This window comes from Strix aluco, chromosome 1 (genome assembly GCF_031877795.1).
Source record: "Strix aluco isolate bStrAlu1 chromosome 1, bStrAlu1.hap1, whole genome shotgun sequence".
In the NCBI taxonomy this organism is placed as follows: Eukaryota; Metazoa; Chordata; class Aves; order Strigiformes; family Strigidae; genus Strix; species Strix aluco.
Window position 1 is genome coordinate 122,184,850 of NC_133931.1, and position 24,810 is coordinate 122,209,659.

The window sequence follows — 24,810 nt, forward strand, 5'->3', positions numbered from 1 at the left end:
CAGTGCACAGGATTTAATGTAGTGCAGTGATTTGAGTTTTGATGGTATAAATTAGCAATAACTGGGGTATGTAAAAACTTAGAAGGACCCAGGACACACCTGCAGGTAACATTTATGTGAACAGAGGTGAGCATGTTAGAATCTGGCAGTGTTTTCCTTTGTAGGACTTGGAGACAGCGCCATGTCCTTATCATTTCCTGCCAAATTGCTTCCACTCCTTCAAAGCAAGCAACTCCAAAATTCACATGGACATCAGGCAGCACTTCTGTGCTTTCTTCTTTGCTATTTAAATGGGACGGCACAAGTGCCTGATGCAAAATCTGTAGGGAACAGTCTTTCACAGGCAACATCTGGCCACTTGGCTTCACTTTTCGAGTATTTGGCAGCTTTTAATCAGTTCAGAGTCAGTCATGTGATTACAACACCAAAGCTAATGATTCTGAATATGCATCCAGGTCTATGAATTTCCTTTGATATGATACTTTTAAATTTTTATCTGTGCCTGTGCAGAATCAGGCAGAAATTCTTTAAGAGACTTCTAGGTAATAGTTGTGGTATAGGTTTTCTCAAGCAAAAGGATTATTTACTGACAACAGCCAGATGTTAATTATCTGCCTAAAATATTTAATTTACCCTAAGGTCATTTATTTCCCCAATTACATCCCAATTGCACACAGAAAAAAATTAATTATGTAAAATAAAAATCCACCATTTTTCACTTGTTACCAGTTTTTCTGGGCCTCAGTCATCAGTATGTACTTGAAGAAATTGCTGACTGAGGCAAACAGTGAAGTAAAAAAGCTACATGGATCCACAGATTTTTTTTAAAGCACCTCGCATTTGTCCAAATAACCAAGCACCAAGCACCTATGTGATTTTTTGGCTGTGGGCCACAGATAGAAAAAAAAAAGAGGACATTTTTTCCCTTAGAGATTTCAAATGGATGATAGGAAATATTCAAGACTGGCAGAATTTGGTCCTCAGCCATCATTAAAAATGGACTGAGGTGCATTCAATGATCAGCTGCAGCCCCACGAAGGATGCCCAGACCCTGTATGGGAGTGCTCATTCAGCTGCAAACATGCTTTTCTCACATATCTGTCAGCCCCTGCCTGAGCCTCTGGGAGAGGGACACCAGACTGAAACTCCTGATGGTGGCTAGACCTATCTGCTCCAGACACCAGGGGATATGTTTCCTTCAGGGTGCCTTGGAGCATCTTGAAATCTGCCACATGCAGGCTGGAGGGCACAGTAAAGATGGTCCTGCAACTCTTCCTGCCTTTGACAGGAGTATTTTTGCTGGACTGCCAGCTACCAGAAGGATGTGAGTACTCAGAGCAGAGAGTGCTCCATTTAATGCTCTCTCCTTGTACCTTTCTTCCCTATCAAACACAAGTACCACCTCCAATTCTCCTCTGTCCAGACTTGTAATGACTGGGTTGTACTCGGATATCTACCATGAAATAGGAAATGGCCTATTTCATGGTAGATATCCGAGAAGTTGAGTCTAGTAGGTCTGCTCTAAAGATACTCACATTTGAGATCTGAACAAACTGAAATAAGCTGCTGTGTCCATCAAGCAGAGGAGCAGCACTGGAAATGACAAATTTCATGTATTTATTGCCAGACATACAGAGATGGTGCTTATCAAAGCACTAGATAAAATCCATGGAGTTCTGGATCTAAAGCATATTGTTTGGAAAATTCTCCAATATAGATTCAACCTGAACTTCTCATTCCAGTAGAATTTGGACAGCAATTTGGGAGGCAAACTTTTTTTTTCATACTCTGTCCTCACAGACAACTGGGTAGGTTTTTCTAATTTGCTGGATATTTGAATGTATGTTCTTTTAATACATGATATGTAAGTTTGGAGTGCTGGAAGCAATCTTAACTAAATTGAATTCATAGAACCATTGGCTGCTTTCCAAATTTTGCATGTGAGATGAATGAGAAAGGAACTGAATCATCAAGGTATCTTAATCTTCAGGAACAGAATGAGGAAGTTGTTTGTAATTTTAATTGGCAAGAAACAGCAATTTGATTTAGAGATAAAAAGTAATAATTTACTCTCAAACAGCATGAGCTTCAGAAAATACACAAATGTGAAAGTGACTCCATCTAACCCAGTATACTGTCTCTAGCAAGAGGTATAAATAGGTGCCTGGGAAGAATACAAAACAGGGCAATCATATACGAACTTTCTGTAAATACTCTCTGAGTTCCCACTCATTTGTGGCTCACACAAGTCCCGAATGGTTTTTCTTTGTCTTTCCTTGAATGCAGGTAAATCTTAACATCCTATGCTGAGGAGTTCCACAGCTTAACTAAAAGTTTCTGAATAAGCAGCTGTTTTCAATTTAAGCTCTGTCCTTCCAGACTCTGAACTGGACTGGCATCGCTTCTGTTCATCTGTATGTATCTGTCATGTTCGTGAGCTCATGACTACACCTGTGTACATACACAGGCACAGAGTTACTGAGAAGATGTCATTAACACAGCCTGGAGGGGGATATTCTCTCCAGAAGTGACAGAGCAGAGGTCAGTGACTGCCACGACACCTCTCCAAACTGCAGGTGCATCCACCTTTTATACTTAAGACTTAAGTGTACAAGACCTCCAAGATTCATTTCTTAGAGCAATGCAATTGCTAATTCATGCTGGATGCTGAATCAGAGAATGCTGCAGAAATCACTCTGGACCTGCAAATGTATGGTGGAAGGAACAGAAAAGCAAACAAGAAATATCTGCTGTTTGTACTACAAAACTAAGTGCCACATTACAACAGCACTGAACAAAGGCACTTAGCAATGCTACTTCAACTGGAAGGGCAGTTTGCATAATTGCTTTATAATGTATCTTGGAGATAACATTGATTTTTTGTTTTTATTTATAGACATTGCCATGGTAATCACAAGTATGTTAAAATGCATTTAATAAATGCGTTTAATTAACATTAATAAATCATACCTTTCAACACCATTTAACTTCCATTTGTGCTTTCTTGACATCAGGAGCCCACCACCCCATGCTCCCTAGAAGGTAAAACACATTATCGTACTGAGAAGAGAACTCTGCTTTTCTCCATTATGACATCTGTGTGATCACATCAGTTTGTAGCCCTTTCTTTTTTCTTGCTGACGTGGCATGTTCCAAAATGACCAGGCAGATGGGGTCTGAAGCATTAGCTGTGCTAACAGTTTTCTTCCAGTAGCTTGGAAGCAGCAGTTTATAGCCCATAATCTGAGTGCCCACCCTTCTCATCTGCTAACCCCTCCCTCGCCACCTCCTCTGACACTGACACATTGGGCTGCCCCATGCTGTAATTAATGACTTGCAGAGGTGGGGAAGCTGCCTTTTTTCTTTCAGTGACTAAGTGATGATAACAAACCAGAGTGGGATCTCTGCTGCTCTGGTGAGTTTTCATCATATTTCAGACCACTATTGCTTGGCCCCTACTCATTTGCTTTTGCTCACAGAGATCTGGGACAAGCAAGAGTTTCATGTGACTGAGTAACTCAGTTTAAGGTAAATATGAATTCTTTCTTTGAATTGGACTGATTTTGGCTGACACAGTAATCCAAAAGCAAAATACCCAGCACTACAGAAATTCAATTACTGAGCCTTTTTGGAGAAAGGATTTGCAAAAATGACACAAAAGCCATTCTAGGGCTGAAAGATGATCCTTCAGAAAGATTTATTGGCAAGAGCCCAGATAAAGCTAAGTAGCCAATCTGATAAATTTCTCTAGCGTTTGCATTAACCTGTTCAGCAATTTGCAGTACTTTAATCCAGACAAATGTAGCCTTTTCCTTATGTATTTATTTTGCAGCTGCTGCAGAAGCTGGGCCAGCGCTCAGTATGGTTCTTATGTATTTCTTGTACTAATGGCATTTAGAGATAAAGCTGAAGGCCAAAACCACTCAAGCTAGGTCATCTTAAGTGTCCCAGTTGCTAAAAGTACCACAGTCAGAGCTCCTAAAACGTCCCCCTGACCTGAGCCTTTCAGAGTAGTGAGAAGTCAGCACTTGGATGTTAATTATGGGAACCAAACAGAACAGATTTTGTACAAGATGACACTGTCCAAAATGAATAAATTAATGCTAATACACCTTGTAATCCAGCCCCCCATGTAAGATGATACTTACATCCACGTGCATCCAGATTTTGTATTTCTTGCAGATGTCTGCAATAGCTATGAGAGGATCAAACGCCCCATACACTGTTGTCCCAGCTGTGGCACTCACCAGAAAGGGAACAAATCCCTGCAAGAAAGCAGAAAGGCATTTGGCAAGGTCAGAGTGCTGCAACCTCTGCAGCAGCCCCAACTCCCCTTGTGCTGATTCCAGTGAGCCCACAAGTGTCTACTAGAGAACATCCCTGCTATGTCATACTGGTTTTCTCTTAGTTTAGATGTTAGTGATATTACAGTTTCTACCTTAAGGTGGCAGCAAACTTCCAAACCAGCACCCTCCATTTATTAGGATGCATAAGGACAGGTAAAGGCTCGGAAGAACAATACTGCTCCACACCACCTGCCTGAAACAAAAAGGTCTGCTCTTGATGATGTCATGTAAAACAAACCTCACCCAGGCACCACAGTGCAAGAAATCTCTCTGGTGGACTGTGCCCTGGGCAGCATTGCAATTATCCCAGCGAGTGTCTCAACGTGTGGTGGCCTCGTCCTGTCAGTGGGAGCACCCTTTCTGGGGGTGTCTCCTAGGAGCAGTGCACAGGGGAGGCATGGGGCTTGCCTCCAGCCCCATCCCTCCTGCAGAGCGGGGAGACAGCTCTTCTGAGGAAAAGACAGCAATCTCCACAGAAGCCAGTGACCACCTCTTGGATTCCCTCTGCTAAATGCTATGCCTCACAGAGGAGCACTCACTGTCCATCACATAGCTTTTGCACTATGAGGTCTTGGGTTTGCCATAATTTATACCAGTGTTTCATTTTAAATTTATTTTCTAGTTCTGTTTGTTTCATAAACAGTACTCAGAGCAACAAAGGTAAAAGTGGCTACATTTTTTGAAGAGCTGGGGCTTGAACTATCAAAAAGGTCTAAACTTCCTTCTGCAATGGTCGCTAGGTTTGAGTGGCACTCTGTCGTCATTTTGCCTTACTTTTTATCTACCATATTGCTTTTCTTAGAAAAAGTGAGCTTTTAATGCAGATTTCTGTAATTAATAAGCTTTGAATGCTGTGTGTCTAATGACTACGTACATAAATGTTGTTGAAGGCACAGGGCTGACTTCATTGCATACTTTAATCTGGTATTTTAATTCTAACTTCTGTTAATGAACACATACAAAAGAGGTGCATTTTTAGAGATGTGTGGATGTTAGTTTATCTTCCACTGATTTGATGAGTCTATGAGGAATATTTTCAATGCATTAAAATATATACAAATTCCCCAAATGATTACTCTGCTTCTGTCAATATTCAGCTGAGAAACGGCATCATAGGCTGATAATATAAAAAGGGAGAACGTTATGCAGAATAAAATATTAAAAAAAAGCCAAACAGCTCATGGAGTTTATAAAGTAGCTCTAAACCTATTTTCTCAGCAACTCTTGCCTCACTAATTGCCAGGCTACATTTCTGAGAAATAAATCAAAAGTTAATGGGCTTTACCAAGCCAAACAAATCAAAAGTTAACGTGTTTTACCAAGGAAAGCAAAACAACTAACTGTATCAGTCTTGGTTTGGTTTTTTTTTTTTTTTTCTTTTTTGGAAGCAGAGAAGCTAGTAAACTTACTTTTTGTTTGGCTTCAAGAATTCTTCTTTCAAGGTCTGATGGGATCATTTTCCCTCTGGAGCAAGAGAGAGTTATATCAGAAATCTGATCTTGCAATCATCTCTTGCTGTTACTTCTTCACTTAATAGGAAACCCAAATAAGGAACAAAGTGATTTTTTTTGCCCAAGGCTTATGCAGCATTGAAAAGCACAGAAAGACTCTGTACGTTAGTCTGAGTTTTTACTCTAATTATTTTGTCAAACAGTTTGCATCAATATGATGATGGTAACTGAGAGAAGTTATCTCACAGCCACCCCCATTAAAGACTAATGCTGTTCTATGGACCTTCCTGGGCCCCCTTTGGGAATATGCTCCAGGCTCCCAGGGAGAGGCTCAGCCCAGGGCCCCAAGAAACTTGCTGGGTGCCAAATCTTACGGTCCCATTTCAGCATGCACAGAAACTGCCAGTTGAGTTGTATGGCCTTGAGCAGTGCGGACCCAGCTCTGGTATAAGCAGTCGTCTCCGTGTTTCCGTCCCAGGAATGAACTAATTTCAGGGCAACTATTCCACAGTTTGGTACATTACATGTTCACATTTGCTTGAACCAGGATATGAGAAGAAGCTACCAGTCTAGACTCATTAAATGCACTGTGAGGCCCTTTATATTGACTTTATACTGTATTTGCAACACCTTTAGTATGAACCATTTACCTAAGATTCAGACTCAGCGGTATAAATCTTGAAAGCTAATTTATGAAATCCTGTAAATGAATTAGGCACAAGATAAAACAGTGCTGATACTGAATATTGAGGTTAAGGTATTCTTTGCTTCAGCTGCAAGCAAGACTATCTAAAGAGAGTACGCATAACAGCAATACAAACATGACAGCTACCCACATTACAGGAATAAAGTCTTTGCTAGCTTTGAATGTTGTCCATTTAGATTAATATTATTTTTTTAAAGACCTTTTCAGATTTTTTCTTTCACTAAGCAGTGATTTCCTGTTGCTATAAAAAAAAGAACAACCTTTACTAAAGCTCAAAACAGTAGCTTCAGGGAAACTAATAAAAACATTAGTTTTAGTATTGATTTTGCATAAAAAAGCCTGGTGTTTTCATGACATTTAGATGGATGTAAATATAAAAATATATTATTCATTTCTTGTAATAAGATACTGCTAGGTATTGTAAGTTTTCATCCTTACACAGCTCACAATAAGACAGTAATTATTTCAGTGGAAATGGGTTTGTACTGCTAAGTTTTTTGCAAAAACTGTCCTGCATTTGATGTGTTCAAAACACTAAACACTAAAATAACTGAAAATAAAAAGGTCTACAAGTGTAAAAATTATCCCTGATTTTTCTTGCAGAAGTTCCAAGGTCTAAAGAGTATTCAACTCTTTCGTTTCCCCCTCTCTGTGAGTTTCCCCCAGTTACACGTACATGTTCAGAGAAAAGCAGTAATTGTCTTCTCTACAAAAATGGTTTCTGGGATCACTAAAAGAATAAAGAAAAAAACCACACGCCAAAGGAAGGCAATGAGTTCCTCCTCCAAACACAGTTTAGATGTTGGTCTTTTAACAGTTTCTTATTTGTTGAGCTTGTGCATAGAAACACACAGAGAACTGGGCAGATCCCTTCATTGCCCGAATTTTTTTATCAAGGAAAGTAATTATCCAGCCCCTGGCCACATCGAGTACATGCAGGAATTCACGGCCAGAAAAGTGCAATGTCCAAGCAGTGTCAAGCTTTACCAAGGAGTAAGCAGTAGGCTGGTTTTGAGTATAGTTCTAACACATGCTGGAGCACACAACCCCCCCACTCCAAATCTAGCAATCTAGCCAACAGCATTGCTTACTTGCACAGCGTTTTCACATCTTATCACCTGAGCTCAGATGACCTGCATGCTCGTCCTTAGACAAACCTCACCCAGATAATGTGTCAGGGGTTGCATGAGATGTGTTAGGCAGCATCAGAGGCAGGGGGGCTACTGGGTGAGGCAGAAGAGACCCAGCACCAATAGGACACTGAGGATAGAATGAGTGTTAGTGTCAAAGTCTTCTCATATTACCTACATCTGTACACAGTCTTCATTGCTGTCACACCAGACTGAAATGTTTTGACCCCAAAACTGCAGCTAATACACTACTGCTACCAAAATGTCTGAGTGGCAGTAAAAGAGGCAATGGAGATGTATGGTTGTCCAGGATGGGGTATCAGCAAGAACATGATTTTCTGCATGTTCTCCTGGCTTAAAATTCACCACACATTTACACAGTCCCATGATACAGCACAACCAGGCAAAGTTGGAGGGTGTGGGTCAAGATGGGGAAGAGCCACCAGGAAATATACTTGGTCATGCTGGAAACATCAAAAAGATCTCATGGTGTTCCTTCATCCTCCCACAGGTCCACCTCTTCACAGAGGGTCATCTCCACAGCACCAGTCCACATCCTGTGCAAACAACCTGCTTTGTCCTGGTGGTGTCTGCTGGGATTTGGTGAGACACACAATAATCCTTCTGTTTACTTCAGGGTGGGCAGGGTAAGCATTGTGGTCTTCACAGAAAATCATCACACTGGATTTGCACAAGAAAAGGAAGACATGACTTCACTGATCCATGTCTGTCTTTAGAGAATAGAAACAATCGGAAGGTTTATTTTGATGTGTGTTGGTTGTGTTGATGTTGTCATTAATTCCTCTTCAAGGTGTGCTCAGTCTTTTGTTAATAAAGAGATAATAAATCCGTAATTCAATATGCAGGCACTGTGATTAGCACTGTAAATTACCCTTCTTCTAGTGTGGGAGCAGAGTATTTTGATAGCAGTAAAATCTTCCATTTATGCTAGATCCATAAATAATTCAATAGCTTATAACAATGATATTTGGGACTCATAGGAAGAGCATTTTCTATTGCAAAGATTCTCAGTAGAATCAAGAATGTTTGTTCTATCAATTTTTGTCCCATAGAAAGTTTTTTCCGTAATATTAAAAATCTTCATCAGAACATGTTCATTTTGCTAATATACCTTTGTTTTCTCACAATGGGTTTTCAGAAGAGAACCCAACCCTTTTAGTTGGGTAAGTTAAGCAAGAAGTTATCTACCACCGGTTTTGTAGAGCCTGTGGGACCTGTAGGTTAGGCGCCTGCTGTCCAGCTGAGAAAGATGGTGGGGACATGAAGTAACAGAATTACATCATCAAAGGCTCCTCAATATTTTACTCCTATAAAAGGCCCACTTCAGCTCATTTTAATGGATCAAAATCTGAGAGTCTCTAAATGCTCTATTTTGACCAAAACAAGCTTCTTCCTGGTTACTTAGCAGAACGTGTAAAAAATGATTGTTAGCTTGATATTTTGTTTCACTTCAGGATGGAAGAAAAAAAAGCATCAGAAATGCCTGAGGAAGGGAACTTTTAAGACGGTTTTATGAGCTCCAAAAACTGACTCGTAAAGAAGCTACTGACAGAGCCAGTTCCTCAACTGGGATAAATCAGGGTAAGGTTACTGAAGATGATAGCGCTATGATGAATTATACCAACTGCTGACTACATCCTATATGCTCTCTCTGAGCTGAGCACCTGAAGATCCTCTTCTATGTACCAATAAAAAGAGCTGTATTTGGCATCTTTACTTACCTTTCATCACATCTAATCAAAATCACACTATCAGTACCAATACCCAAGGCCGCAGCTCCTTTCTTCACAGAAAAGTGACTCTGAAAAAATACATCATTATTTTTATTATTATTATTTCTTATCTAGTTCAGTATAAAAGGCTATACTCTTGCAAGCCCTTAAGCAAGTAGTCCCACATAGGCAGTAATTCTATTCATAGCCTTTTTGGAAACTGATCACTAATTTGAGGCTTCATATCAGGTCACTAGAGTCAATTAGAGAAACAGCTATCGCTCTAATCTGGATTTACTCCTGGAAAATTAAATACACAATTGTAGCTGATGATGGACCCAAACTCTGTCCTTGATGCATACCTGAAGCTTCTGTTGTTTGTACAGATTCAGCTATGAACTTGATTTACTGAAACAAAAAAATTCTCCCCTAGAGAATTAATTTAGTTTGTGGCATCCAGAGTGATGTGCTTCTGCTATGTAACTTCTGGCCAAATAATATACTGAGAGAAATTAAGACAGGAAGCCTAATTGTGATCTCATGCCAGTGAAAGCTTGTAATAACTCCTATTAATAAATAAAGCTACTGCAGCTTAAAACCAGAACTGGGCTATTAGTAAGACTATTAGTTAATCTGTATGTACAGAATAAAATGTGGAAGTTATATACTGGAGTACAAGTCAGCCTAATTTTCTCTAGCTCATAGGACTTAACTCCTGAGCCAGTGTTGGTTTATAATTCTAATTTAAATCCTAGTGATTATGATAATGAAATAGTTTTATATCAAATTATACCACCAAGAATCTGATTTTGTATTAACTCAAACCCAGCTGTAACAATATTGTCCAAAGTAATTTTAACTACAGATTGTTAAACTTTAAAAAAATGGAAATTCTTTATGTATACTACAGTACCATTAGCTTAGGATGTAACACTATAAAAAAAGATCAAGGAGATAAAAATCTAACAGGGCTTTTTAGGTGTCCATGATGTTAAAGAAGAAAGGAAGACATATAGTCTACAGAAGACCACAAATCAGAGAAGTAATCACTATTGCTTTGTCAAGGGAGTATTTGGCTTGAACAGTAATGAAAGCAGCACGGAGCTGTAGGGAAAGAGATGCACACAATGGTTACACACGTCTGCTTCACTTAAAGGTCGTGAAGTCAGTGGGATTCCACTGCATACTGAAGGGCTCTGTACATAATGAACACTTTGAGACATTAAAGTCAATTCTAAACCAACTTTGTGAAACACAGAAGAGTAGAACTGCAACATGTACGTTCAACTTAACAAGTAAAAAAACCAAGTTTTAAAAATTGCCCAGGAGGTAGCTCTCATTGAGTCCTGACTGCTATGGTTAAGGTTGCATTAAGTTTCCACTCCAGACTCCATTTTTCATATGCCTGTATCTCACCATTTTGGGTGAAATGTTTCAAGTTTTCATGATGCCCACTGACTTTTTCAATATTCAGACATTTCTAAGAAGTTCAGATTGCTCCTGAGCCATGATTCACTGATGATACATGGACAATTTGAAAACACTTCTTCATTTCAATTCATTTTTTTAAATGAAGTGGGTTGGTATAGCTGTCCCCATGGGTCATGGCTGCAGTATACCAACTATGTGTATTGAGCAGCCATTGACCCATTGCCTAGACCTAAAATCAGCTTTTCAGGCTGCAGTACAACAAACCATCCAAGCCCTCAACTAAGCACGCTCTGAAACGTAAACATATGCATGTCAGGACTGACTTTCGCACAAGCTGATGATCAAATGAAACACGTACCCATGCGCTTAGATGAGCAGCAACAGATTTGTGCCTGTGCTTAAGTGTTTTGCTGAATTAGACTGGGTTCATTGCAGCTAGTCTAATCAGGCTTAAGTCATTAAGTAGGCTCCCTCTGCATTCTGGGGGCAACAGGCACCTCCAGGAGGGATTCATCCAGCATGAGGGTTGCTGGAGTGGGTGCCAAATGACATCAGTTGAGGGGATTTCTACCCCTTCCCTATCGACCAAGCCCTGTGATATCTGCTATCTGTGAGAGTGGAAAGTGTACAGCACCTGCAAGCACCAGTGCTCTGGAAACTGGTAGATGTTTGATTTTAACACACTGTTATTGTCTAGTCTATTAAAACCACAGGTTAGTGGTATACTCAGATTAGATATGGAGTTTGACCTGTTGTTTTTCTAGTTGGGAGTCATAAGGTGCTAGAAACTATTTATACACTGAACATCATGGGCCTGCTCAGCCATCACACTGATATTTTTCATGGCACGTTCTTTATTTCATGAAACCAGATTTTTGAACCAACACATTTCCATGAGCTTCATCAGCTTCACTAAAGTCAGTGGACTTTTCCCAAGTACAAACGCACTGTAGATTAAGGCTTGGACTGACACCAATCCACAAACCTCTACATGTTTCCTGGTTTCAGCTGGGATAGAGTTAATTGCTTTCCTAGTAGCTGGTATAGTGCTGCATTTTGGATTTAGGATGAGAATAATGTTGGTAACACACTGATGTTTTAGTTGTTCCTAAGCAGTGTTTACACTAAGTCAAGAACTTTTCAGCTTCTCACCCCACTCCACCAGCAAGTAGGTTGGGGGGCACAAGGAGTGGGGAGGCAACGCAGGCAGGACAGCTGACCCAAACTGGCCGAAGGGATGTTCCATACCATATGATGTCATGCTCAGTATATAAACTGGGGAGAAAGCTCGGTGGGGGCTCCTGCTTGGGAACTGGCTGGGCATTGGTTGGCAGGTGATGAGCAATTGCATTGTGCATCACTTGTTTTGTATATTATTATTATTGTTATTGCTATTATTGTTATTAATAATAACAAACAATAGTTATTATTATTACTATTATTCTCCCTTCCTTTTCTGTCCTGTTAAACTGTCTTTATCTCAACTCAGGGATCTTTCTTTCTTTTTCCCAATTCTCTACCCCATCCCACTGGGTGGGTGGGAGTGAGCGAGCAGTTGTATGTTGTTTAGCTGCCTGACGGGTCAAACCACAACAACATGGAAGATACTGAAGTCTCTTCCCAGCCTTGCAGGTCTCCCTGAGCCCCATGATGCAGCAGTGCCACTTTATGAGAGCAGGGAGGAGGAGAGGCCATGAGGAGGCTACCAGCATGAGGAGGCTTATAAAAAATTCCCAAGCTTAGGAAGATTATCTTTGAACTTTGCAAAAACTGAAACAGAGCTAGAATATTGCTAGCATAATGACAGTTCATTGATATGCCTTGTGAAGCTAGAATTGAATTTATATAATTAAAAAAATTTAATCTGTTTTTTATTCATGTATTACACAAACTGATGTGCACATACTGGGTAATGTAATCTATAAACACAGGTAGAGGTATAGAAGTGAAGAGTCACTGGGTTTTGAGTCAAGGACATTACATTGATTCATTTTGCTCCTTATTCCGTGCTAGTTAAAACAGATTTACCATTGCAATTTGTTTTTCTAATGGAAAATAGAACTATTCAAAGTGCCTTAAAACAGAAAATACAGATTTGAATGGTTTACTATGAGGAATAAAATGAAGCCCATGTGCTCAAAGGCATCCACTGGAATATGGCCAAACTCAGCTGCCTCATTGAGAAGTCTCATGGCACCGCTAAAACAGCACTGGAGAAACAAATGAATGTAGTGCTGATAGCTCGGTTGCCTGAAGGCTTTTTACAGACTGAAGGGAATTCAGCAGTCAGGAACCAAAACAAGTTTAGGGATAAATTGACAAGAAATACAGAAGTCTGGGCACAGAAGGGCAAATGCAATTACAATTTCTAAATAAACTTTGAATATAAAATTGCTCAATCTGTGTATACAGTCACAGATATACGACTGCTGTTATGTTTTTGTGTCTCAGAGTAACATCAGAGGAATTACTCCAACTGACTGAGAGGCTCTGAAAGAGCCAAGATGAAAGTGAAAATGGAAAAAATATAGTTTTAAGAGCAAAGAAAACTTCCATAATGATGATGATTATTAAACTTTGTTTTAATATTCCTGGGATGGAGCTGAAAACTTGGTTGTCTGTGTAACATAAAGGTAAACAGAAAAATACAAAGGTCAAAGAGACAGAAAGGTTTGCAGAAATAAGTGGGAACAACTGACAGATTCAGCTGGGCTAATGGGGAAGAAGGACGTTAATTGTGACACCTTTGGGAATATGGGGGCTACAGACTGTTTGGCCACGCAAGGAAGTGAGCTTGAACACCACCTTTCACGACACAGCCATGTAGGAGTCACGCAGATCTGCAGTCTTATTTATGGTGGGAGAAACAGGGTCAAAAAGGGAGGAGAGGGCAGAATGCCTGATGCCAGTCCCAAAGGAAAAACCAGTCTAGCAGGCCCAGAGTTTCACCCCTGTCCTACGCTTGCCAGAGACAGGAGGACACACACGTGGGAGTGGGCTGTGACTGCAGCTTTCCCACTCCCTCCCCTCATGCACTGCGAAAGGGTGCATGGGAGACTACAAATGCATCCTCAATAGAGATGAGCCTCAATTTCTCTCTGAAAAGAAACATGGTTAAAATTCAGTGGTGAAGGAAAAGGTATAGAGTATTAGGCAGTATTAGTGACAAAAGCTATTTTTGGTCAGAAAAAAAATTGGTGATTTTGAGCCAGGGGAATTTTTCCTTTCTCTAAAATTTCAAATGCTGTTAGGAATAGGTTTGTTTGCCTGATAGCCATTTTCTCATGGTTAGCTTTGTAAAGTAAAACCACTGTAAATTTATTACAGGTCCAATAATGAATAGACCTTTTGGGAAAAGGAAGAATTAGAGTAATTAAAAATGTTATGCTGAAAAGTATGGCATTGTTATCTTAAATGAACAGTGCTTCAGTATACAGATGCTTCTATTTTTACAGCTTGCTAAATTACTTGCTCATAATCTGGCATGGTTGAAGCTGTCAGGAAGAACCATCCTAATGCCATGAGCCCCAAAGGCCACACGGCTGGTTTTTCAGATTGCAGTTTCTCCCTGCTCACATCAATGCAGAGTGGCACAAGGTTTGTGGAGGGAGCTTGTCAGGAGCAAGTTCCCAAATGCTGAGCAAGCCGAGCCATCCAGCAGCCACATCCTCTCTGAGGTCTGCAGGTTTTGTCACCGGCAGCCTGGTGCCCAGCAGACCTGGACCCCCAGCCTCACCCCATCAGCCACAAATCAGCAAAGGGGCCGAACACACTTTCCTCTCCACCTCTCCTGGGCTTTAAACAGTGCGGGATCCCTGGATGCATAGGCTGGGCTACTTCCTCCTTCATTTTAATCACCTAAAAATTTTTGGCTGGTCTAGGCTTGCTGTTTGGGCTCCCTCAATAGTGGGGAAAAAAGGTACCTCCAGAAGGCACCTCATCCCCAAGGCTTTGCCATCCATTTTAGATCAGGGTGAGTTGTCTTTTGCAGATCTTGCTCTCTTTTTATTGGCTATAAAAAGTGTATAGACTAACTCAGATTAAAAGTTTGTACTTTAGGCGATTAAAGTTAAGTTACATGAATCCTACCTTTAACATTTAATTGCAAACTACAGCTGTCCCTTCAGTTATTTACAAAAAGAGTATAATGTGTCCCATCACATTTTTAAATACAGGTAATGACATATATGTTTGCTATTGTTTGCTTTAGCTACTGCTATTCAGTTTTAAGAGTTGTATGTTACTGTCAGAAGAGAAATTAATGTATTGTTTCTGCACAACATACTAATATTTCCATCTTTTGCATTTTTGAAATATGTAACTTCATACTGCTTTTCTAATCCAGCAAGACTCACTTGTTTTCTTCTAGGTTAGTTTTACAGCATTATCTGTGGGTAAAAAATGTTGCACTGAGTTCAGGAGGATCCTGTGGCAGTGTAAGAGTTGCAAGATACCAACCAGATGAAGGATTAGACCCAAATGATGGATGTCTCTTTTGGGATAGGCTGCCCTAGAGCACTATTTTTCTGGGAAATGGTTTTATGTGATTTGAATGGTGTCACTTGAATTAAGTTGCTCCTCAAATAAGACCAAATTTTCACTGTTTCCCCTGGCTTCAAACACCACCAAAAAATACTTTTCTAGTTATTACGCATTAGGTAATACAAAGAAAGAATGTGTGAATCCATGAATTTGATTTTTAGTTTCCTTACATGGGAACAAACTACTCCCTACTTACTCTGTATGCTCAGAAGTATAATTTACAGCTTTATAATTTACAGCTTCATAATTTATGCTACCAAACAGAAAACACAATCTCCAGGCTCCTCAAATCTTCCCCTAGAAGCCCCACTGCACAGGTCACCCCTTAGACTGCCCCTTGCAGGCGGCAGGCCTGCAAACTGTCTCCTAAGTCGCCTGGCCAGAGGACAACCCTACGTACCATGGAACTGGTGGGACTAGAGATCAGCTTTTCGTTCAACACAGAAACCAAACCAAAATCTTCCCTAGACTGTGTGAAATGAAGGTCTGTTGAGCTGTCTGCTTTGAGACTGAAGTCACTTTTTAATTCACTTCTGCCTCAGCGCCAAGAACCTCCATATTAGGTTTCAGAAGCTGTTCAGACAAAAAACTTGCCAAAGCCACTCTTCTCTCACAGCTATCAGTGTAGTTTGCTGTATTCCCTGCAAGTAATGGTGCTTGTCCACATGGGGAAATCAGCATACAAGAAGCTGAAGTGGTGATTTATTTCTAATTGCCTCCTCTGATCTAGTTGCTGTGTGGATGCTGTGTGTGCGATTGCTGTGAAGGTGCGCTCCTACCACCACAGACAAGCCACCTCTCACAGGTGCTCCCCCAGAGGATGAGGTGCCTCCGAGTATGTCCAGCTGTCTACAACACTGACACCTTACACCTGAGCAGCCAACAGACCCTCCCTTCACAGTCAGTGGATACCGGAGCTGCACTCCCAGTGAAACCTTGGGCAGGAGCTAGTTCACTCCCCAAGAGCAGTGCAGATGGGGGAAGGCAGAGAGAACCTCTCTGTGTCCCCTTGAGTCTCTAACTGGGTGAAGAGGTCCCTTATTGTCAGATCAGACTCAATCACCTGCCAGTTCTTACTCTGCATTTTCTTTTCCAAAACTATGACAGGATTTGTACTGCTATTTCCTTGGTGAGCACCTGACACAGTGCTCCTCCTCAGGGGGTTGCTAGAGGGGTGGGAAATGAGGAAAGCTGATGTGGACTACATGAGTACAGTCTTGCTGGGTTGGAGAACAGAGGAGATGAAGAAACCTCTATGTGTTTCCAATTATGCCCCGTTTTTTCTCATTCTCTGAACTGTGGATTGAATCCATACAGCCCTTAATTAAACATCAAGTCCATGGAGAAGCTGCAAGTTTCTTAAGCTATTTTTATACTACCAATAAAAAGGCCAAAGGCTGTTTTGTAACCCGAACCCAACTAGTCTCTACAGCTGAACTTTTCCCCTCTGCACCCCTTTTCTCCTCAGAGTAAGATGACTTTGTCCTTTTTGCCTGCTAGAGGTGATCTCTCTTCCATACTATTCCCAGCTATTGTTGGTTGCTGTTTGAGAGAGTGCTAGTTGGTCAGGTCAAAATCACAACAGGGAATGGGTTCAACAGGACTTGCCTTATAGGCAAATGGATCAGCTAAAATATTCTGACAAGGCAGCTCTCCCTTTCAGCTGCTTTCTCCACACTGAAAAAGGGATGTGCTCAGCTGAACACTCTCAGCAGCCTAAAGCTGATGCACTGGGACACAGGAGGCGGCCTTCATCTTAGATTTTTCATTGCATTTGAAACGATAGACTAAAATAGGTTTTCACAACTGGCATCCATCACTTTTACCCCTCTGAGTTAAGGTCTCCTGCGTCATGTGCAGTCCAGAACTGCTGCTCTGAAGGACATCACTCTGCTCCTGCACCAATACAGATGAAAGAAACACTGATAATGCGCTGGTGAATAGAGAGGATTGAATTAAGTCCTGAACGCAAGTGCATCTCAGTGAAATTATACCTGGGCCAAGACTGACCCACTAGTGCACTTCATCACTGGAATGAGACATAAACAGAAGGATAGTGAGAGATAGAAAGTCACGGTCCTACTGAACAGCTCGAGGAAGATCTGCTTACTGGGAACATGCATGGGTGGAATAGTCACATAACCTATTTTAGGCACCTAATGTAGGTTGCGTATGTCAGGAGGCTGATCTCTATATATGGTCAATACACAGAAATAGATGAACCCCTCCCAAAGGTGATTTAGAACATCTATATTAAGGAATATTTAGGTTCCTAATTTGGATGCTCTGGGTTTCTCTCCAGAGGTGCCTCTCTTCACTGGTTGTGCAGAGTGAGCCTCCTAATTTAGGAACATGATGCACTCATAAATTAGGAAGGGAATTACTTAGCACCTGTGAATTATTCCTCCCTTCCCTTCTCCACCAATGGCAGCTGAACCTATCACAGCATCCGACTGAGGCCAGATTCTGATTACAGTAATATTGGCGGCAACTGTGGCATAACTTCATTCATTTATAGTAATGACTAGTAGAAATGAAAACAGAGTCTGGTCTGGGATGCTGAAATTCTTGTCTGAAAACTGCTGATATTGGAATCTTTGCTTCTGACTGAAAATTTCAAGACAAAAATCTCCAAGTTTCTAAACACATACAGTAACTTTAAGCTTTGTTTACTATCATGCCACATGTGCAGAGCATGGGGAAATGATAGTATCCCACTTATAGTCTGCTTGTTCCATGGCCATCGTCTTACAAGAGCATCCAACTGTGGCAGAGAGAAACCACAATCAGGCTGGGGAATCTAAAAGTAAGTAGAAGATCAGCATGATGTGATTGTTGTGCTAAGGGAACTGCTTCTTCCCTGGCATGAAAACACAATTATTAAAGCTCATTTCATTATTTTGAGACTGATAGCACAATTTGGATCATTGTTTAACATTCCATCGCTATGAATACAATGAAATTCTCTAATGATTAATAGGATTTTTTATTTTAGATAATCATGCTGAACCTTATTTGCAAGACTTAATACGTCTGTAACTTCCATATGAATAATGCATCTCTAGCTGTACAGCCAACTTCGGAGAGTTGCTACTAATGTGTAGAATATCCTCCTCTTCAACTGCTTTGGGTACAATTATTCTGCAACGCAGAGCCTGCTGTTGTGTATCGTATCCCATCTTATTGCCATGAAAGGCATCTTCAGAGGGATTTCCTCCTAGACATTTCTGATCAGTTTTTAGGACACTTTGCTCTTCACACTTGCACAGAATGGAAACGTTCTCTGAGAAGCCAAAACAGCCAACCAGGAGGATGTTGTTACCTAACATGGACAGTATCCTGTTGAGCCTCAGGCATGAAAGAGTCCTTTCTAGCTGAGCCCACACAGCTGGAGAGAAATTTAGAAGGGGATCATGAAGCCCAAAGATAGCTCACAGTTCCTCCTGGGTATAACCCTTCCTCCTCTTCCCCTTCCTCCTGCACTCGTATTCTCCACTATAAGCTGCAAGGAGTTTTAAACGGCCATAAAGCTGAAATACCCCCCCCAATACAGACACAAATATGACTTCTGTATGGTTGTTCAAATAGCAAAAAACTGTGTTTCTCCCATGAGGAGCGCTCTGATTCCTCCTATGCCCATCTCCCCTCACCTCTTGCACTGCCAGATCCCGTTGGTGCCTGTGATGAACCCCTGTGTGCTGAAGCTTTTGCTCACAGGCAGAAACCCACAGCAAAGCCCAGTTCCCCACTGTATACTGCAGCTGCTCTGCTGTACACACACAGCACTTCCATACTACTGTCTTCATGTATGTTATCACCCTCTCATTAAGTAACAGCAGGAGTGGTTTCAACTAAAAACATTCTGACTCAAAGTGATTTCTGTTCCCCTACAGTGACCTGAACAAAAGACATTCCTGGCAGAAAGTGCTGAAGCCTGATGACGAGCTCTCATCGTCTGACGTGGTCCTTACCACTCACATCAACATTTATACGGACACAAGTGAGAGCAAAAAAAGGTCAGTGGTTTGTTGAGCCTGCCCTCCCTGGGTTTCAGCCACAGAAAACTGCACAGCTCATCCCTCTATGCATCAGAGCCAGCCCCTTCCCATTTTTTTATTTCCAGTGAAGGAATAACAGAAATGAAGACAGTTGGCTACAAATTGCCATTCAGCTATTTTCTTCATCATAAATTCATACAAGCAGATGTAACAGATAGGAAAAAACAGAAACACATACATGTTCTGATGTGAAGGCAACCAGTCTGGGAATAGCTGCCATTCCTTTTTCTTTAACTTCTGGGAACATCTTGAAACGTGCAATCAACATAGCATACATGTTAGATATGGCACCACCTGGAGTCCACAGTAATATACTGTTACTTTTTCTATGCATTATAATATCATTGCAGAACAAATGACAAGTCTTGCTACAGTTTTTCTAATTCTAATGTTAATGTTTCTGCCTCACAGCAGACACATGGAGTCTTCTTCCTGGTGCTCCTCACAGCTGGGCTGTGTATTAACAGAATCTACTACATCCAAGTAACAATTTATACAAAAAGTACTACTGCAAAAAATAACTGGGGCTTCCTTTCATCCTCATTTTTGCTACCATTTCTCCTTTAGTCCCCAACCTTATCTTTTCATATGCCATCAACACATGATGTTTCACCTCTCAAGCAGATGCCACCACAAGGCAACTTCCTAAGGGGCTTCCAAGTGCAACCCAATCTGCGCTCTCCCCTCCCAAACCAGGGTGGCGTTTCATGCCCTGGCTCTGAGGAAACCCACACACTGGAGCGGGGGGTGGGAAGAAAAAGGAAAAAGGGTCATTCTAACAAAAATTTTTCTTTTTATTTGTCCTCTGATGGGAGCAAGGGGAAAAGGTTAGATGTCCCTAACCCTACCCTTAAAATCACTAGCATGCATTGACTTAAAATACCTATTTCAAGATGGATATTTTACCCACTTTAAGATGGGTATCAAATGACAGCTCTGCAGTATTCTGTTCCCGTATTTCAATTGTCAATGTATAAATTAAAAACAAGCACTTCATTTTTCCTTTTTGAGATTTTTATGAACTCGAGTGTCTGTGTCTACAGTGGGACAATATTTGGCTATACATTAATGCTGCATGAGCACTATGGGAATATAATGCAGAACCTGAGGCAGAGTCCGAGTACTTTTACATATGTATGCACACACACACAGACATATGTATACATAAAATCCATCAGTTTTATCCTGTATATATACTGTATATATACAGACTGATTATATATTGATGTTTATGCACATATATTTATATAAAGCAAAGGTCTATACTGATCATGGTTTAGGCTTTTAAATGAACATGTCAGAGTGCAGCTGAGGTAGAGTTCAACTAACCCAACTTCCATCCATCTTAAAATGGAGTGAAGAGCACAAGACATGCACTTCCAGAAGGTGGTTGAGCTCATGCTAAGGTAGCTGTTTGCGGTAGGTGGGATGACTTGCCCTGCAGATGCAGCCACCTCTCTCCCTTGAATATATAGGAGCTGCTGTAACTAGTCCAGGGTAGACACCCAATGCTTGGACAGCCAAAGTGAGAAAAGATAAAATCCACCCTTTAAGCAGAACAAGGTAGCTCTGCTGCAAGCAGTGATGTTACACACGTTACACCAGTAGGATATATGTGCTGGCAAATTTAACATTGTTTTGACTTTTGTAAGATTTATATTTATCCCACTGGAGATATAGATACTGTTTCACAGCCCACAGAAACTGTGCCCTTCACTTCTAATCAGTGTCCTAGCTCTGCTCTTGCAGCAAGGCTGCCCCTGCTCTGGGCTTTCCCTGACCTCACTGGCCCTCCTGTGAATCCAAGGGAAAATGCCACAGAGGGATGGCATCACTGTCATGGGGGTTGGTACAGACTGGTCTTTTTTCTACCTCTTCCAACTATCTTGAGAGGTATGAACATATTTCTACACCTCTTTCACAAATGACAAAACAAGAAATGGAGAGATTAAGAGGAAATGCTTGGGTACCTGCCCCTAAAAAATGCAGATGTCATGTAATGGCTGCTGTTGATGATTTAGGTGACTGAACTAAGGTGTTCAAGTTGAAAAAATTTGGCCTATCTTGTCCAAAGTCACTGACTCAGTGTCAAAAGAATCAAGACTGAAACGTTAAGTTTCTTCAATAACAGGCTTTCCTATTAGTATTTATCACCTAGCCATTTAACCTTAAGCTTATTAATAAGCACGCATTCTGCCTTTAATTTTGCAGCTGTGTTTACACCCACAGTTAATTGCAGGCAACAAAACACACCTACAGAATTTGGAGAATCTAATCAGGCCTTTATGCTTTTCATGTGCTGATACTGTAGATTTCATTTCAGAGAATGCAGAGAGCAAGAACCTCTTCTTCCCAACAGTACAGTCTTTAGAAGAAGTCGTGACAATTTGAAACAAGAAGACAGCATAGAGATTATTCTGATTATTGCCTAAAAAAGCAGAACCTGCACACTGGGCACTGCTGCCTTAAGAGTGAATTAGAAGGATGCGCTGTGCACAAACCAGAAATTGCAAAGAAAGGATGAGAGGGGGCAGCACTGCAAATGGTCAGCACGGGTACTCGCCTGCCAGAGCGCCTGTCTCCACGCAGCTTTCAGCTAGATGAAGTGAGCTCCAGCATCTGACACACTACCAACATGCTGGCCTCCCAGGTCAGGCAGGGACCTTTCATAGACCCGGGAGGGACGGCCGTTTCTCCTGAGGCATACATCTTTCCTGACTCACACTATCTCAAGCACAGTTTGCCAGATTTGTGCAGATCTAGCACATGCACCGAGCCTCTCACCTCCGCCTGCCACCCATGTCCAGCATCTGCTCACCAGGTCTGGCTGAGCAGCACTGCTACTGCTCTTCTCTCCCCTCTTAGGTCCCTGACCACCCCAGCGGGGCTACTGTGGCTCAAACCTTCAAGGTGAGGAACTGAAGACCAACTGTACTGAGTCAAGCCAGGGACTGGACAGTAACCAACCACTGTCCAGTTTCCAAAACCTTTGGCTTAGGTTCTGGACTCATGATACACATTTAGATGCTGCTCTGTGTGATCGAAGCCACGGTTTTGGTCAGGATCTCTAAGCATGACAGTAAAAGCTGTCAGAGCTTTTGCTCTCAGTGCTTTTTGAATAAGGACTCAACTAGAAGTAATGTAAATTCTTCTCACCTTTCCCTCCACCTCTAGGTACAAAACTCCTGCATCACTTCCCCCATGCGCATTCAGATGCGAGAAGTTGAAGATGAGCCTTGCCTGATCTTCTGCACAGCATGAACTTTACCCTACATGGCCTTAGAGAGCTGAACATCCTAGGCTGTTATCAGTGAGGCCTTTCCTTTGCTCAGTAGTCCAAACACTCTTTCCCCCTCCATTAGGTCAATGAACTTTCCTCCCAGAAGGGCTCCTTCCCCAACAGCTACTGGTCTGTTCTCTTTTGACAAGCCAAGATGCTATGACCAATGTCAATTCTTTCAATTTTTTTCAATTCAGCGAGATAGATAGGCCAAAGTTTTTAGCAATGAAATTCCAGAGTAAGATAGATGGTGACAAACAGTATAAATCAAAAGACTAAGTGGAATGATTAAAACAAACAAAAAAAATCTTAACAATGTAGTGTTTGTCAGAGTCAATGATTTCTCTACAGTTAATCACACTCATTCTTTGCCTTATTGACTTGCGCTGAAGGAACCAGGTTTCTGAGCCTTTAAGCACTGAAATTAACTAGCCACCCAAGTACCCCCACTGAGCTCCACAGACCAGCTGACACATGGAAAGCTAACTGCACACTGTAATGTTGTCAGGATCTTACTGACTCCACTAAAATTACTCTAAAGGGATGCTACGTCCTTCCCTCTTTGCCCCAATTTCCCCGGCGGTGATGGAGAACATTGTTGTGTTTCTTCCTTCCATTATAATTAAAATACTCTTTCTTGTAATCCATAAAAAGTGGGGGCAAAGCAAAACTGCAAGGCAAATGTCTCTTCTGATTATGTTTCCCATGTGCCATTACAGCTGCTTATAATGCAGTGCAATTTGCTCAAACAGACCCTCATAATCAGATCCCTGAAATTCATAAACATGCAATACTTTATCTCAAAGAGGCCACTGGTGGTTATTAACAAGTGTCCTCTTGAACATGCATATTTAATTATCTTTACTCTTTAACTATAAGGCACGTCATTTAGCATAGTCTGAAAAATAAAGAAAGCTTGAAATGTCATGTACCAGGTGAAAATATCCCATCGCCACAGCCCCCTGGCCAGCCAACCATCTCTCTCATTTTCCTTAGTGTGACATATTCCAAAAGTACAAACACTGGAGCAATTTCATAGGTGAACCTGAAATGTAGTAATGTCCATATTTAATGCTTTCATCTACAACACTAACACATCTTTTTCCAATATTACATTACATTATAGCCAAAATATATCTTGCACTGGGTAGAGCTGTTTTACAGTATTTTTTATCATCTTCCTTCTGATTTGACATCAAATGTCTAGAAAGAGAAATGCTGAGAGCGCTTGAGACTCCATTTCCACCCATTTAGTGAAACAAATCTTGTCCACCTCTTCCAGACTCAAGACTTTGCCCTATATTCAAGAGCTGCTGGGCAGAGCCAGACCTTTGCCTTGCAAAAACCTGGGTGCATGTCTAGAAGATACACGTCAGCAGTCCTATTCATGATGACAAGAGAGTGCCTGAAGCTAAGCAAGTGCACAAAAATGCTTCCTAGTCCCAAAGAGAAAAAAATCCCACACTTTAAATTCTGCACCTCTTTCTTACAGAAAGCAATGGCTCTAACTGCTCTGACTATGGATTGTACAGAAACCCTCTACAGAATGCAAGTGTTCACTTAGCACACTTTTCATTTTACATATTTATGCATACAAAATGCTAAAATATTTTTTTCTGTGTATTTCTGGGGAAGGGGGGTTTAGCAAAACAGACATCATATTAGTATGATGAAATTTTATAGAAGACAGCCTACAGGACAATGTTGAAAGCCTTCATGTAAATAGCTGTAGCAACCATTTAAAAAACAGACACTTGTTTTTCCAGCAACCTTAACACAAAAGTATTCTTTCTTTCATTCAGCTACGGCAGCTAATATTTTAGAGTACAACTGTACAATTATATTAAATATTATTATGGAAAAGAATCTGCTACTTACATATTAGTATTTGCTGCTGATGTCAGCCAGTCTGCTGCCAATCCAACCATGTCCAATCCAGTTGAAAGTTGATTAAAATATCTAGGGTGCCCTGCATAAGATGGAAAATGTTATCAAAAGGCCGATGACTCTGCATGAAACTATTCATTGCTGAACGGTATATTTACCTCCAGATTTCTATAGAGAAGGAAGTGCTTTCAAGGTACAAAACAAAGCAAACAGCAATAAATATATTTCTTGGAAAAGGCAGGATTT

At 41.0% G+C, this 24,810-nt stretch overlaps 1 protein-coding gene across 1 annotated transcript in view; it reads right to left on the bottom strand.

The window, feature by feature from the left end:
- The window catches only part of GAD2 (glutamate decarboxylase 2), a 41,097-nt gene that overhangs the window by 9,336 nt on the left and 6,951 nt on the right, over positions 1 to 24,810 (bottom strand). Inside the window, exons 5-11 of the mRNA XM_074833692.1 lie at positions 24,556 to 24,646; positions 23,610 to 23,722; positions 19,576 to 19,691; positions 9,376 to 9,455; positions 5,756 to 5,810; positions 4,149 to 4,265; positions 2,971 to 3,035 (exon numbers count right to left, since the gene is read on the bottom strand). Of these exons, the coding sequence (XP_074689793.1) occupies positions 2,971 to 3,035; positions 4,149 to 4,265; positions 5,756 to 5,810; positions 9,376 to 9,455; positions 19,576 to 19,691; positions 23,610 to 23,722; positions 24,556 to 24,646 (637 nt within the window). The remainder of the gene's footprint in view (positions 1 to 2,970; positions 3,036 to 4,148; positions 4,266 to 5,755; positions 5,811 to 9,375; positions 9,456 to 19,575; positions 19,692 to 23,609; positions 23,723 to 24,555; positions 24,647 to 24,810) is intronic.